At 42.7% G+C, this 15,951-nt stretch overlaps 1 protein-coding gene across 1 annotated transcript; it reads right to left on the reverse strand.

Annotated features, from left to right (window-relative positions):
* Positions 1-5,720: 5,720 nt before the first annotated feature.
* Positions 5,721-15,945, reverse strand: LOC119329287 (ADP-ribosylation factor GTPase-activating protein AGD3-like). The gene is made up of 19 exons (XM_037602303.1): positions 15,631-15,945; positions 14,399-14,475; positions 14,110-14,210; positions 13,410-13,480; positions 12,805-12,867; positions 12,667-12,711; positions 12,137-12,202; positions 12,006-12,053; positions 11,812-11,907; positions 11,688-11,729; positions 10,371-10,586; positions 10,140-10,271; positions 9,804-10,022; positions 9,630-9,716; positions 9,234-9,548; positions 8,309-8,451; positions 8,136-8,229; positions 6,885-7,381; positions 5,721-6,257 (listed from the first exon to the last, which is right to left on the reverse strand). The coding sequence occupies exons 1-19, from the start codon at positions 15,673-15,675 to the stop codon at positions 6,143-6,145; spliced, it is 2,472 nt and encodes an 823-aa protein (XP_037458200.1). The 5' UTR covers positions 15,676-15,945; the 3' UTR covers positions 5,721-6,142.
* Positions 15,946-15,951: the final 6 nt, after the last annotated feature.

A 15,951-nucleotide genomic window follows, 5' to 3' on the forward strand; every position in this document is an offset into this window, starting at 1 on the left:
GTCATGATCACCGTCGTCACCGGCTTGACACCTTGATCTCCATCAAAGCATCGTTGTCATCTCATCAACTATTGCTTCTACGACTATCGCTACCGCTTAGTGATAAAGTAAAGCAATTACATGGCGATTGCATTTCATACAATAAAGCGACAACCATATGGCTCCTGCCAGTTGCCGATAACTGTGTTACAAAACATGATCATCTCATACAATAAAATTTAGCATCATGTCTTGACCATATCACATCACAACATGCCCTGCAAAAACAAGTTAGACATCCTCTACTTTGTTGTTGCAAGTTTTACGTGGCTGCTACGGGCTGAGCAAGAACCGTTCTTACCTACGCATCAAAAACCACAACGTGGTATAGTGATTGCTTTTTGATCTTCAGAAAGAACCATGTTCATTGAATCCGATTCAACTAAAGTTGGAGAAACTGACACCCACCAGCCACCTATGTGCGAAGCACGTCGGTAGAACCAGTCTCGTGTAAGCATACGCGTAATGTCGGTCTGGGCCGCTTCATCCAACAATACCGCCGAATCAAGAAATAACTAGTGACGGCAAGAAATATGTATATACCCACGCCCACAACTCCTTTGTGTTCTACTCGTGCATATAACATCTACGCATAGACCTGGCTTGGATGCCAATGTTGGGGAACGCGGTAATTTCAAAAAAATTCATACGCACACGCAAGATCTATCATGGTGATGCATAGCAACGAGAGGGGAAGAGTGTTGTCCACGTACCCTCGTAGACCATAAGCGCAAGCGTTATGACAACACGGTTGATGTAGTCATACGTCTTCACGATCCGACCGATCCTAGTACTGAAAGTACGGCACCTCCGCGATCTGCACACGTTCGGCTCGGTGACGTTCCACGAACTCTCGATCCAGCTGAGTGTCAAGGGAGAGCTTCGTCAGCACGACAGCGTAATGACGGTGATGATGAAGCTACCGTTGCAGGGCTTCGCCTAAGCACTACGATGATATGACCGAGGTGGATTATGGTGGAGGGGGCACCGCACATGGCTAAGGGATCAATGATCAACTTGTGTGTTCTAGGGTGCCCCCCTGCCCCCGTATATAAAGGAGCAAGGAGGGAGGCCGGCCGGCCCTTGGAGGTGCGCCAAGGGAGGGAGGAGTCCTCCTCCTAGTAGGAGTAGGACTCCCCCTTTCCTAGTCCAACTAGGAGGGGGAATGGGGAAGGAAGGAGAGGGAGAGAAGAGAAGGAAAGGGGGCGCTGCCCCCCTTCCCTAGTCCAATTCGTACTAGAGGGGAAGGGCGCGCGGCCCTGCCTTGGCCGATCCTCTCTCTCTCTCCACTAAGGCCCATGTTGGCCCATTAGTCCCCTCGGGGGTTCCGATAACACCCCGGCACTCTGATAATTATCCGATGACCCCCGGAACTCATCCGGTGTCCGAATATAGTCACCCAATATATCAATCTTTATGTCTCGACCATTTAGAGACTCCTAGTCATTTCCTTGATCACATCCGGGACTCCAAACTATCTTCGGTACATCAAAACACATAAACTCATAATACCGATTGTCACCGAACGTTAAGCGTGCGGACCCTACGGGTTCGAGAACTATGTAGACATGGCCGAGGCACGTCTCCGGTCAATAACCAATAGCGGAACTTGGATGTTCATATTGGCTCCCACATATTCTACGAAGATCTTTATCGGTCAAACTGCATAACGATATACGTTGTTCCCTTTGTCATCGGTATGTTACTTGCCCGAGATTCGATCGTCGGTATCTCAATACCTAGTTCAATCTCATTACCGGCAAGTCTCTTTACTCATTCCGTAATGCATCATCCCGCAACTAACTCATTAGTCACATTGCTTGCAAGGCTTATAGTGATGTGCATTACCGAGAGGGCCCAAAGATACCTCTCCGATACTCGGAGTGACAAATCCTAATCTCCATCTATGTCAACTCAACAAACACCATCGGAGACACCTGTAGAGCATCTTTATAGTCACACAGTTACGTTGTGACGTTTGATAGCACACTAAGTGTTCCTCCGGTATTCGGGAGTTGCATGATCTCATAGTCATAGGAACATGTATAAGTTATGGAGAAAGCAATAGCAACAAACTAAACGATCATCGTGCTAAGCTAACGGATGGGTCAAGTCAATCACATCATTCTCTAATGATGTGATCCCATTAATCAAATGACAACTCATGTCTATGGTTAGGAAACATAACCATCATTGATTCAACGAGCTAGTCAAGTAGAGGCATACTAGTGACACTTTGTTTGTCTATGTATTCACACATCTACTAAGTTTCCGGCTAATACAATTCTAGCATGAATAATAAACATTTATCGTGATATAAGGAAATATAAATAACAACTTTATTATTGTCTCTAGGGCATATTTCCTTCACCATTGCCCCGCCACCGCCCGCTCCGGTCCATCTTCCCGGCCGTTCTTCGCCGCCATGGAAGCCTCCAAGCCTTCCCCTGTCACCTTCGAGGTCGCGCACGCGCAATCCCCTTTGGCGGATCTCGTCGTCGTCCATGTCGCCCCCGCCATCGCTCAAGGCACCACCGCGCCTGCCCGCAAGCAGCAGGGGAACGTGGTCGTGTAGGGCGGGAATCCGGTTGGCCCCGCCGGGAAGGCACGCGTGTCGGGCGTCGCCACCGCTATGCGATCTGCCCGGCCGCCGGCGGAGAAGGTGGGCAAGGTTTCAGGCGTGAAGCACAAGAAGGTTCCTACAAAAAGGTCGGTGCCTTCATCCACTCCCTCCGCCCCAGCAAGAGGTTCCCCGGCTATGCCGTTCAACGGCGCTGCTTCCACCGCAGGCAAGATGTTCGATGAAATGACCGAAAGGTATGCATCTTCGATCCCTTCTATTTGCTTCGCTTTTCGCCATTGTGGTAGCTCGTGACTTGTTGTCACTCACTATAGCAGTGGTTCAAACAATGCCACTGTCGAGTTCGTGAACTTGTTGGACACCAACGCCGTCGACATCGATCAAGCCACGTTCGCTGCTTTCGATTACAATGAAATGGAGGGTGGCATGGAGTATCACGGTGGTGAATATGAAGTGAAGGAGGTAGATGAGGGGGCGTATGAGCAAGCACAAGAAAAAAAGCGTGAGATCAAAGAACTACACGATCTTGGAAGATCAAATCTTGATCAAGGCTTGGAGTGTGGTGTCTCTTGATGCTTGCACGGGTACATCTCAAACCTCCAAGAGGTATTGACAAAGAATCGAAGATCAATACTTCCGCATGATGGGGAAGCATCCCAATATGACTCCACGGACCTTTCGGTCACTAGGTCGTTGGGACGTGATCAAGCCGATTTGTAGCCATTGGGCTGCTCGCTTGGAACAAGTTTGCAGTGCACCTCCAAGTGGAACCATGGAATCCAACTATGTGAGTTCGTTTTCATGTCCCAAGTTGTGCGCGTCATTTGTACCATACTAAGTGATTGCATCATTTGACATTGTTTTAATTGTGTAGGACAAAATTTCCCAACAAAGATACAAAGACATGGAAGCTTCCAAAGACAAAAAATAAACTAGAGCATTGTTGGGACTTGCTTAAAGAGTGCGACAAGTGGAAGTTGATTGATAAAGAATCCCCACCAAAGAGAGGTTCACTTATGAACATGGATGAAGATGAAGATGTTGATGGCCCAAGAAACTTGAACAAGCCCGATGGTGACAAGAAGACAAAGGAGAAGATCAAGAGGGAACACGAAGCATCGAGCTTGCAGGACAAGATAGATGCCATGGTGCAATCAAATGAGTTGATGTTAGTGAAGACATTGGAGACAAAGAAAGAGTTGGCCGAGAAGAAGGCACGAGAGAAGCAAGAGAAGTGGCAATTGCTAAAGGACGAGGGGTTGCGCAAGGCGGCCATTGAGGAGAGAAGAGCACGTGCCGCTGAGAACAAAGTCATGTCCAAGCTTCTTGCCGAAGAGAATAGGATCATGACATTGAACCGCAATGACATGGACGAGATCAACAAAGAATGACATGATATATCAAGGAGAGACATCTTGAAGAGAAGGATGCTTGCGGCGGCCGGTGCATGTTACAGTGCCGGCGATGTTTTCTCATCGGGATTTGAAACAAATGTCGCCGATGCATTCAGTGCGCCCGGCGACGCTTTCGGTGCCGGAGTTGGAACAAGTGTCGGCGATGGATTCGAGGGCCGCGATGGCATCGATGGAGATGGTGCGGAGTGAAGATCATGACGACGGATGAAAAGCAACCAAGATGATGATGGACGTGGTCGTCGCTTTTGCATGAAGTAATTTTGCGTTTGTCGTACCAAACTATGCTTTTATTTGTGCACGAACTATGTTTTATTTTATTTTTTTGCACGAACTATGTTTTATTGTTTGAATTTGAACTCAATTGTCGAAATTGTTGTCAAATTCGCTTATCGGGGTTTTTCGGTTTGCGAATCGACGCGGGCTGCGGTCGAGCAGACCCCACATAGCCGACCCATAAAAGAGCATATTCTGCGAATATCCTTTTTTACGGATCCGTTTTGCGGGCTCTGACTCTGCCGCCGTCCGCATCGACCCACAAAGCCGTTTTTCCGCAAACTGTATACGCGTTTTGCGGGTCAGCATTATATGGGGTGTGCTCGAGATGCTCTAAAAGTAGATCCTTCGCTTTGTTTACTTGGGAGCCCAATACTACTTATTGGTTGGGAAAATTACAACACGCGGTGAGGGAGCCCCTGCAATGCATATGCCCTGTCCACTGAATCCGTCTGGAAACTACCCCCTCCGACCTCCGTCCTATAACATAAAATCGTTTTGCAAACTGCATGGAATGGAGAGAGTATATTTTGCTCGTGGTATTCATGCCTGTCCGTGATAGGCAGCATTTTTCCTTTCAAATCCGATCCACATTTATTACTCTACTGATTTATTACGAGCGCGCATAGTTGTACTGTACTATGTACCGAGTGGGAATATCACGTCGTCCTACCTGAGTTTATTCGCTTGCCAGCTGAGCTTCCAAGCGGTTGAGCAAGCAGAGCCGTTCGTCCTCTGAGATATGTAATCCAACGTTGACGTTAGTTAGTAAATAGTGTCCTGAGTCCTGACCCATGGTAGCCAGTATGAAAAGGTCAATATCATTACGGCAGATCATCAGTAGATGTCAATTGATTATTACTACACGGTGTAAAAATAATAATCCGCACAAAGTGAGTTTAACATGATCTTCATTTTTATTTTCATTTGCAGGATTGCACAACATCACTCTCCCGATATATAGTTTTTCCGATGGTGTTTGCCAGGATTTACAGGCTTGGTTTTCGACTGACATTTGGGCTAGAAGAAAGAGCAACCCACATGAAATGCACTTTACAGGCTTGGTTTTCGACTGACATTTGGGCTAGAAGAAAGAGCAACCCGCATGAAATGCACTGACAGTGGAATAATGCATACCCAGAGTGTCATACATTGTACTTTTAAGTTGGTAAAGATGAATCATACTATGGCTTGTCCCAGAGTGGCAGATCAACCACTCATCGTCCCAACTGTCTGCGGTCTGCCAAATCGAATACTCTATCTCTATGGCATTGAACAAACACCGGACAGCTAGGTATTTTTCAGTACCTGTAAGCTGTAGATGAGGGATAGCTGCTGGCTCAAGGCCAATTCTTCTGCCACAAATGACAAGTAGCAGCAGCAGACAACAGATATCAAGTGTGACAACTGACTAAAGCGTGTCAAGTACTTCATATTCCATAAATCACAAAGGCACATATCCATATGTACAATCATCTTTCACCACAGGGCCGTCTACCTTACATGGAAAGATGATGGATATAACAAGAAGCAACTCCATATACAAAATTACTATGCACCATCTGCAAACACCAACCGGACGGCTTGCAAGATGATAAATAAGACCGGCGCACGCTAAAACTAACAACCGGACAAGAGAATAAACCGCATCATCATGTTGCGGGATCTCCAGAAGAAGATTTAGGTTCCATTCATGCCACGAGCTTCGGACTATCAGCAAGACGAGCTGGGGGCTTATCAGAGCATGGAGCTGAGTAACCCAGACAGCGCCACAGCCTACTCTGTGTTTGTTTGCTGGGCGGCATACTCCTGACGTGAAGGCTGCCTGCAGCAATTATCTGAAGTGCTCCTCTAACAACGCAAGCATGTCTTCGTCGCTCGTAGAACGGTCCATTGCATACTGCAATGCTGATCTGCCATCTCGGTCTATGGCATGTGTGTCAGCTCCCCTGCAAAGAAATTGATTGGAAATAATAGGTGAGACATGTCTGTTTTTGGACTTGTGCCGCTCGCCAGATCATCCCTAATAATCTACACTTCGACAAACAAAAAAGAACAGTGGGACAGTTCTCATACTGCATCCAATAATCCTAAAACTGGTTCACGTATTAGTTTTAAAATTTTTAAAAGATGCATTATTTTTCTCTTTCAGGGTACTCTCCAAAACAGGCATCTTTTTTTCGGTTTGCTAGGCCACAATAGACTGAGAGATTCTTAAGTCCCAAATGTACAAGTTGCACTTTTCTGAATTGACTGAGACTAGAGAAAAATTCTGTTGATAGACATAGACGGACTGCATACGAAAGGCAATGATCCTTTTCACGGTCTTGAGTAAGGTCTAAAAATTGGCCATAACTTATCCACAACTCGGTACAGGTGCCCTTATTTTATGAAATTGAAACTATAAGCTCCCCTACTATTGTTTCCACACCATGAAGTGCTGCAGGTAACGTCAAATTCATTCCCAGTCCGCAGAAACTACATCCCAGCCCTCACCGGACAACCAGGTGGTCTTCCTAGTTGGCAGACAACATATGGAGCAAGATAAAGTGCTGAAGTTGTAAGCAGCTACATACCTGGAGAGCAGCAGCTTTGCATGCAGATGTCTTCCTTTCAAAATACAGTGATGAAGGGGCATCCGACCTCTTGAATCAGACACATTTACACTAGCACCATACTGCAAAAGTAATTCAACCATCCCCACATCTGCAACACGGCATGCAAGATGAAGCAAGGAGAAACCCTCATATCTATCATCCAACTCATCTACATGTGAACTTGTGCTGGGAGGAGAAAGCGACTCTCTAGGAGAAACCTTCTCATGTGAATTGCAATCGAAAAATCTAGGGCTTCCATCAGGTGGTGAAGTTGGCTGCTCTTGTTTAAGTGCTTTTCCAAGATTCAGCAACAAACCAGAAGCCATCTGCCCATAAACCAAATTTACATTGGCGTGTGATGCCACGATGAGATTGTATACTCCTTTCTTGTCATTTGCAGTTACACTGTCCCACATCTGCTGAGCTATGTGAATCTCATCGATACTATGCCTCCATACAAATTCCTTATCAGCATACTGGAACATTTGCACCGAAAGAGCTCAACATATGACAATACGATACATGAAACTGAAGGATAGATATTGACTTTACAAAATGCATTCTAAACCAGCTGACAGGCTATATAAATTCTAGTCCATGCATTATAATGCTCACTTAGCTTCATGGGCATCTCAAACCAAGATCAATGTTAAGGAACTCATAATGCAATTAAAAAAACTTATCTGCAGATTCATAATTTATTAAACCACAAGCTTTCCTTTTCATTATATATGGAGTTAATGTAGCCACAGAAATCCTGGTGAGTTTACTATTCTACATGGATAGCATCATGGAAGTAAACTTCGATAGTTCACATATAGCATCTGTAGTATAAATGAACTGCATGAAGTGAGTTTACATAACAAGTCAAACGCGATGCAGTTTGTAGGCCACGGAAACTAAATAAAAGCACTTGAAGCAACTTTGTCAATGTGGATACAACCTATAGACAATTTTTCTGGAACTCTGAGGATGCAGCTGTAAAGAACAAAAATATTTGCAAGGTCTTAAAATGATCGGTGGATCGCACAAGTGCCATCTGGCAACTAACCGTGACGGGCAACAACTGTATTTAGGCTAAGAAATGTTCGACTTATAAACTACCATGAATCATTTTTACCCAATCATTTTCCCATCAGGATATCTGGAGACAACTTTGTCCTCAACACTTATTTGCTAATAATGGGAGAAGTGCAGAGAAGCAATTGCAAAAGGACAAATCGCAAGCACCTTGGCATGAATAAACTTCTCTTTGGCAGAGAAAGGATCCGAGTGTTTAGGCTTGGTGGTGGTTAAGTATTGTGCTGCCTGTGATCCATTAGTACTACAAGACAACAAAGTTGCAAGTTAATTTCTGAAAGAACAAAAAAAAGACTGAAGTTTTGTAAAGAAATTCATATTACCTTGTATTATCAACAGAAGAGCCATTGTTTGATGAAGGTAATGTTTCTTCCCAAACTCTGTTCACAAACATGTTGCCTAATGATTGAAAGAGATTGATTACAGATGGCTCCCAGACTCTGACATCGAGAGTCAGAGACCTTACCTGCAAATATGATGTATTTATTTGGAAGTTATGTTCAGTTAATTAGTCATTAGTGACCCTAATGATACCATCAAACACAACTTGCTAATTATGTAATCAAATTTGACTGCAAAATATGCATTGAAAATAGGCAGAGCGCAGACACTAGTAGAAGTATAGGTGGCAATGTACACAGTTACACACACATATATAGGGACACCCAAATAGAAACAATTACTTGTATCATCTTCAAAGAATGGCAGTGTCCTAAAGTTGAATCTCAGCGAGGTCTCCTAAAAAGGATGATGCATGCAAGCCAATACATCAATGACTTAAATAACAGTGCTTGCTATTTTCTGCCATTGTTGACAAAGAAAAAGATAAATTTTGCTCTATTAAGTTTACTGGTATCACATAAAATACTGCAAATCTATATTCAAACCAAAAAGGCATGCTGCCACATTGACTAAATTAAATTTGCATATAAATAATTGCGCATCTGAGAATATCCTTTTAAAAATAGCTATGAGAAAAGGGCATAACTAAAGGCTTTAGAGATTCCAGGTTGGAATTTGGGTCTATATTTTAGAGTGCAATTTTTTAAATCATATATGTAAATGATGGCTCACAAACAAATAGCAGATGCGTAACAGCTATAAGAGTAGTTTCCGGTCACAAAAGCATGTGAGATCATGCACAGGCAAGACACAAGAATGCTGTTGTAGACTTCAAGTTAAATGGAGATGCGGCAACCAATCTATGTGCAATAAGCATGAATATATATAGTAAGTTTTCTTAAATACCTTCGATATATGCACTCCTAGATTTCTGTGTACTCCAGAACACTCTATGCACAGAAGAGCACCGAGGTTTAACGACGCCCAATCAGGTTCCGCAGCACCACAATCAGCACAAATAGTATTACCATCAACCCTCCTAAGCAAGTCAATTGGTTTTTCGGGTTTGATATTGGTCCTGTGATGATGTTGTCCATTTCCAGTGTTCTTTTCCAGTGTTAAATCTTCACTTGTGGAGGTTTCCAGTTCCACTGAACTAGTATAGGAGCTACTCTCACTAGCGCTCCGATCATGGCCGCAGCTCCTAGGGCTGTGCAGACACTGAAACATAACATCATGATAAATTGAATTGAAGCACATAAATAATCCAACTGGAATCATCTAATCTAGACCATTATTAACCTGTTCTGGGGATTGTGCGTTCAGCAAAGATGCAATGACACCAGTAATTTTTTCGATCCAATCCATCTGATCTAGAGCACTCTCTGCCTGTATAAATATCAGATGATGTCACTAAAGTAGCAAACGTGTATATTCAAAATGAAAACTGTATTGTCTGCAATTTTGTGCATCTACCTGCAATGTGTAGATCTTCATGGGTGAAATAATTCTGAAGCAGAACCTCAGATCTGATTGTTCTGCATCGACTTTAATGGTTGATGTCAGCAAATTTACTGTATGCCGTGCAACAGATTTCTCATCATGTATACCATGGTAATGAGAAGAGAACAATCTGCTCAGCAACCCTGAACCATGTTCAGGGGTATTGTTGGTTCTTTGAACTTGACTAACACCCTGATAAGATCATAAGTGAAAGTTGAGGAAAGGGGCCAAGCTGAATTGTATCATACATGTACAAAATCATGCTGAATGCATGATGATTTCAAGGGAAATGTTACGAGGGGGACCTACAGCTGGCCTATTAATTTGCTTGCGATAGTAGTACAACATCCCTCGACTATCCAGAACAAAAAACCTTCTTTTCCAGTCACCTCTCAAGTTTGATGATCTCTTTGAGAGGTAACCTTGACGAATGGTCTGAACCTGAAAATTAGTACATCATATATAAACCCCGTCCTTGGAGCTATAGGACCTTCATGTATGCATGAATCTTCAATTTCCAGTCGAGAAAAGAAATGTTACCTTGCCTTTTGTGGATGACTGCATCACTGCTTCAATCATTTTATGTGAACTTCTACCGATTGTTTGTATGCCATCTACATTAGGGGAATCATTTAAACCATTCCCAGATGACCGACTATCACGCTCTATCTGTTTTTTGTACTCATGCATCCTCTCTAAAAGAGAAGCTTGTTCCTTGTTTGCTCTCTCTCTTGATTGCTGCGAATAGGCGAGAACCTGCAGGACAATCCAACCACAAGTTAGTGATAAACTGCCTTCTTGACTTCATAATATGGAATTCGTACTTTACCACTAAGTAGGATGTTGATCTCTCATTGCAAAACACAAGCATTGGCCAACTCTACTGATATTTTAGTTGCAAAACAATGTTTCCAATGTCCTTAGGTGCACAGCAATACCAGGACATAACCAACTTCGATTCAGTGTTGTCATCATGATTTCTCATTACCAACAGCAATACCAGCCTAGGCAAGCTACCAATAAGGCACACAGGGCACAAACAAATGGGAGTGCAAGCCCCATATACTCCCTCCTTTCCGGTTTATAGGGCTTATCTCAAAGTTTTAGTTTTTCCATTTTATAAGGCTCAATTTGGTTGTTCCCCATCACAGGTTCAGATTCCAAGGTGCATTAAATCATCGCATGCAAGTATTAATAGAAAATTGACCAATGCATGTACTTTATGCATGCATGCATTGCAACTAATGCATTGCTAAACATAATTTTTTGAGGAAAACAAGAGCATTAATTGGGTGCTTTTGCAAACTACAAAAAGTATTCCACCACTCACCATCTACCTTGGTTGGTGAGATTTTTGAATTGAGCCCTATAAACCAGAAAGGAGGGAGTAGAAGACAAGGCACAAGGATGGTGAAAGATGCTTCTTTTTACCAGGAAACTGTAGGAGGGAGGCCCCAACAGTAAATTTTATTGAAAGAGCATATAATTACAAGAAGAGAGAATGATGAATGATGCACTAGAATACTATGTGTGTGATTGTAGGGCGCATATCTGAAACTGCAGGGCTTTGACGCACGGATCTAAAGTGCAACAAGAGCTGGGATAGATCATAGATGGTGTGCCCAATGAAAAAAATCACACTCTCCGTGTGCCAGGATTATGTAACAGCCAAAAATCATTCATATACCAAAAAAACGACCTGAAGGGGTATTTTTTATGCGAGACCCAGGCTTTGAACCCAGGTCGGCCACCTCACTACAGGAGGCGTTACCATCGCGCTATCAACATATTCACAATTCAAACACCAAAAAAGACTAGGGAAATTGTATTAAGGAGGGAGGCATGGTTTAAGGTAACCTGATTAATATAGGGTTCCATCTGATGCAATAGTTCATATCCCTGCATGAATGGCAACAGATAAGATTAATCATTTTGTAGCAAAATATAGCATCACGAAGAGGATTTTTTTTAAAGGCGCTACTTGTTTAAAATATCGGAGGTGTGAATCCATTGTCGCACTAACAGCCTCCAAAAATTCAAATCTCTTCTTTGCCTCGATATGCGAAATTGCAGTCACCTGAAAATTCAAAGAGGTATAGGAAGCGATGGCATGATATGCATTTAAACATACATATGAAATCACAAGAGCAAAGTTAAGGCCAACATTTCACATACCAGGTTGAAACGAGCTTGCTCAAATGAAGATCTAGCACTATGGAGCTCCTGATACAGGCCAAGTGTAGGTCAGATAGAGGGGAAACACTGAATTACCTCTTATCATACAAGATTGACAGAAAGGTATTTACTTCTTCAATGGCAGTTGTTATGTCTGCTCTTGTGCCTTTCTTCAATGATAAGTATTTCTCGCGAATCTAACAAAGCAATTAGCAAGTCAATAACATATTCTCTCAAAAAATTACATAACTAGCAAAGCAAACTACTGCAAAGTTTAAAATATGGCAGAAAAAAAGACAGAAAATTAACCATAAAATAACAGTAAGGTTAGCTAAGAGAAGTGCATATATAACCATTCCAACATCAGTTAATTGACCAGAAACAATCAGAAACCGCAAACAAGTATTATTGGCTGATGAAAACTGGAAACTTGTTATATCCAAGACAAATATTGACGGCTGAAATAAAGTCCCAAGAAAATATAAAGAAAACCTTGCATCATTTTGATCACTACAAGGCAAAGGAGAATCAGAATTGCGTTGAGAATACGAAGGCATCATAATTATTATCAAAAACGTTTCCACGATAGCTTTAGAAACACACACTTCATTTTCCCTCTCTTTTTTCACATTTTGGGTAATAGACATATTGATTAACTTACCTGGTCATACACGAGGCTAGCCTTGTCAAAGCGCTTCCGGGCATCCTGGTTAAATTTATGAAGCAGGAAATTATTTCAAGGACTAGTTCTTGGTACAAACTTCTAAGATTCGGTGTTAGCAGAAAACAATAATGGTACCTTAACGTCATGCAAATCAACGTCTACAAAGTTTAGCAATCTGTCATTTAGCATATGCTCAACCTGCCAGGAAACTGAATCAGAAATATACCACCTTAGGTACACAAAGTGTGTTTGACCATGAAATGAGAGCATTTGCATTTTCACTAATGTAGCATCACATTTGATACGGATTTCCAAACAAAGCATTATATATAGAAGCTTGTAATGGTTCTTGGGGGACCAAGTTCTAACATCAAAGTCATGTAGGATGAGTAAAAAAGGAAGCAGCAAAGAATGTAGTCATTCCAATAACTAGATAAGTAATATAATAGTTATTTTCCATTAACATCATCAAGTGCATGTTGACCAAGTGATCCCTGTTTTTTTTTCTGGTAGCGATAAGATATTACAACTGCAGCTTATGCTGTTCACTGACCAAAACATCACAAGTATTGGGGAAAGACATCAGGCCAGCAATGTAACATCACACAAAATGAGCAGCAAATTTAAACCAAAATTCTAGTCAATTTGATAAGCAACGCATGCAGAATTGAAGAGTGAACATAATGCATTGTTCGAAAGCTTCAAACAATGCTTATATAACAAAAAAAAAGATGTGGTACCTGGGATCGCAGGACTTCCTTATATGTTCCTATTTCTCTCAGGGCAATTGTAAATTTGTTCATGACAGGTCCTGTAAAGAAGATGAATTGTGTATTCTTAGTCAAGGGAATGTCTACACTCAACTTCTCTCAGCCCCTATATGAGGCAAAGTTTTAAATAGCCGGCTATAGCCACGCTATAGCGGTTTGAACAGGGTTCTGCCAAATGGTATTCATGTACAATTGCAGATATAGTTACAAAATAGCAGGCTATAGCCCCGCTATAGCCATGCTATAGCTGTTTGAGCAGGGTGCCGCTATTTAAAACTATGATATGCAGAGAAACATGCAACCAGAATTCCAGATAAGCATTGTGTGGCCTCCCTATTCAATTTTCATTCTATCAATCATAAGGGCTTAGTTAGAACATGCTCAATTTGATACTCTCTTTGTAAAGTCAGAACTTAAATAAAATATAAAATAAATACCACGTAGATAGAAACAAAGGATGGCATGAGTGTAAAGACAAGAAACTGAGAGCATACAGAGAAATTTCAAAGGCAACGAAGAAAACAAAGCATAAGTGAGTGACGTTGATGAAGAAGTTTTCTCAGTCATACAAGCAGATCATTCAGTACTAAGCAAAACATATCTTCAAGTACGATATTTTTAATAGAATAAATGACATGATGAAAGATATCGAGAGAATAACATGACTCACCGCCGAAAGCAACACTGATTGGGTCATTGTGGCCTCCTCCAAATGTCTCAAGTGCGCTTGCAAATGCAATATCTCCATCATAAGCTTCACCTAGCCCTTCACTGAAACAAATCACAGGTGTGTGTATTAATTTATCTACATCTGGCACAGGCTGGGGCTGAATGCGTTTACATAGCAGTTTTATGTTATTGGGATAGTGAATTACAGTTGAAGACTTGAAGTGCTCAACCATACATGTGTCAGGTAGAGTGAACAAAAGAAAATGAATGAGATCCAAATGAAAACTCACGTATACTTGCGGCAACCTTTATGAAACTTCAAGCACCTCTCTCTTAGTACTTCAGCACTTTCTTCAAGTGATTGTATCTGTTTGTCGAAAGGTCAAGAGAAGATAAAGGGTTGGTCATGAATCAAGGGAAGTCAAAAGAGAGAGCAAGGTTTCGTTCATGAATGAGTAAAATTCATTCGTGAATGTGGTAAGCAGAACAACTAATAAGGCATTGGGGCATCCAGCACTCTACCTTTCGTACCAATCACTTGGACCCAACGTCAAAAACATAAGCAGTTCCTAGTACAAATTTCTAACGAACTGGAGGACAATCAGATCTGTGCATTTCTTTGAGGCAAAGATTTTGTCTATATTTTCAGCGTATTCAAAAGTATTTCGGATGTTTCCTAATACATTAACTAAATGGTAGAATATGTTTATTCTTCCAATGGATTCAAATAAAACTACTATAGGAAGTGGTATAGGTGTATGTCAAACTGTCAAACTTTATGGGCTGACATAGACTGCACGCCTGGGAAATAAACAAAAAAAATAAATTACAGTTAATGTTAATCTAATGATGAAATGCAATTTTCCAAATAAAAGCCGCAGCTCCACCAACAAAATCGTCATGTCAACTTTGACAAAATCACACCGGTGTCAAACTAGAGCATATGTATTGAACAATCTGCACATCAATACAAAGAGTATTGTTTCCTCCAGAAGATAGGCTAACTCGAAACCATCCGCTACAGGGAAAAGAAACTGATGAACGACCATGGAAATTCGACATACGACAGTGAAATCGGCACACACATGCGCCAACCTGGTAATCCGAACCAAATTTCAACTCAATGAAGTAGATTTGCTTGCCCGATAGCATCAGAAGGATGTTTAAGACCCACGCGCTCCACGAAATTATTCTAAGCACATGGCCGCGCATATTAAAATCAGTGAGATGCGGCGATAGAAACACACGCAGCAAAACCAGCTTCACGCGACAATAAAGACATGCAGAGCCCAAATCACGGGTAAGAGAACAGCTTTACTCGCGCATTCACCAGAAACTGAAGGGAAAAAAACAAGAAGGCGAGCACCACTCCAACAACTCAATCAAATCAAAGATAGAGCATGCATTCCCCCGACCCGTTCGCGGCAACGCCGAGCTGCCAATGGCATAGACATGAAACTCTCGGAGGACACGCGACACCCGTTGTCCCGGCATCCCAGAGAACGAGATCCACCCGGCTCACCTGCGTCCGGAACATGGGCGAGTCATCGAGCCTGGCGAAATACATGGCTGCCGGCCTGCCTGCATGCAACCGCCGCCGCTGCTGTTCCCCACCGTCCGAGCACCTCCTACCTCCTCATCCACGCCGCCAATGCCGCTGCCTCGAACCCTAGCCTGAGCTCGGCCCTGTCGTGCGCACGCCCACCTCCTCGTAGCCGCGCCCGCCTGACCACCGCCGGGAGCCGCCGCCGCGTCGACGCCAGGGGGGGAGGAAGGAGGAGGGGAGGGGAGCGCGTGCGCCACGAGAGTAGCCGGGATTAGCGAAATGGCGGCGATTTGGGTG

The sequence above is a fragment of the Triticum dicoccoides genome, chromosome 7A, assembly GCF_002162155.2.
Source record: "Triticum dicoccoides isolate Atlit2015 ecotype Zavitan chromosome 7A, WEW_v2.0, whole genome shotgun sequence".
NCBI lineage: Eukaryota > Viridiplantae > Streptophyta > Magnoliopsida > Poales > Poaceae > Triticum > Triticum dicoccoides.

Bases quoted from the DNA above. Each gene is read 5' to 3' on its own strand.
- LOC119329287 (XM_037602303.1), bottom strand. From the start codon at position 15,675: ATGTATTTCGCCAGGCTCGATGACTCGCCCATGTTCCGGACGCAG. The intron at 11,908-12,005 runs GTATGTGAAATG...TTGAATTTTCAG, and splicing joins AGCAAGCTCGTTTCAACCTG to GTGACTGCAATTTCGCATAT. The intron at 9,549-9,629 runs GTTAATAATGGT...GTTATGTTTCAG, and splicing joins ACGCACAATCCCCAGAACAG to TGTCTGCACAGCCCTAGGAG.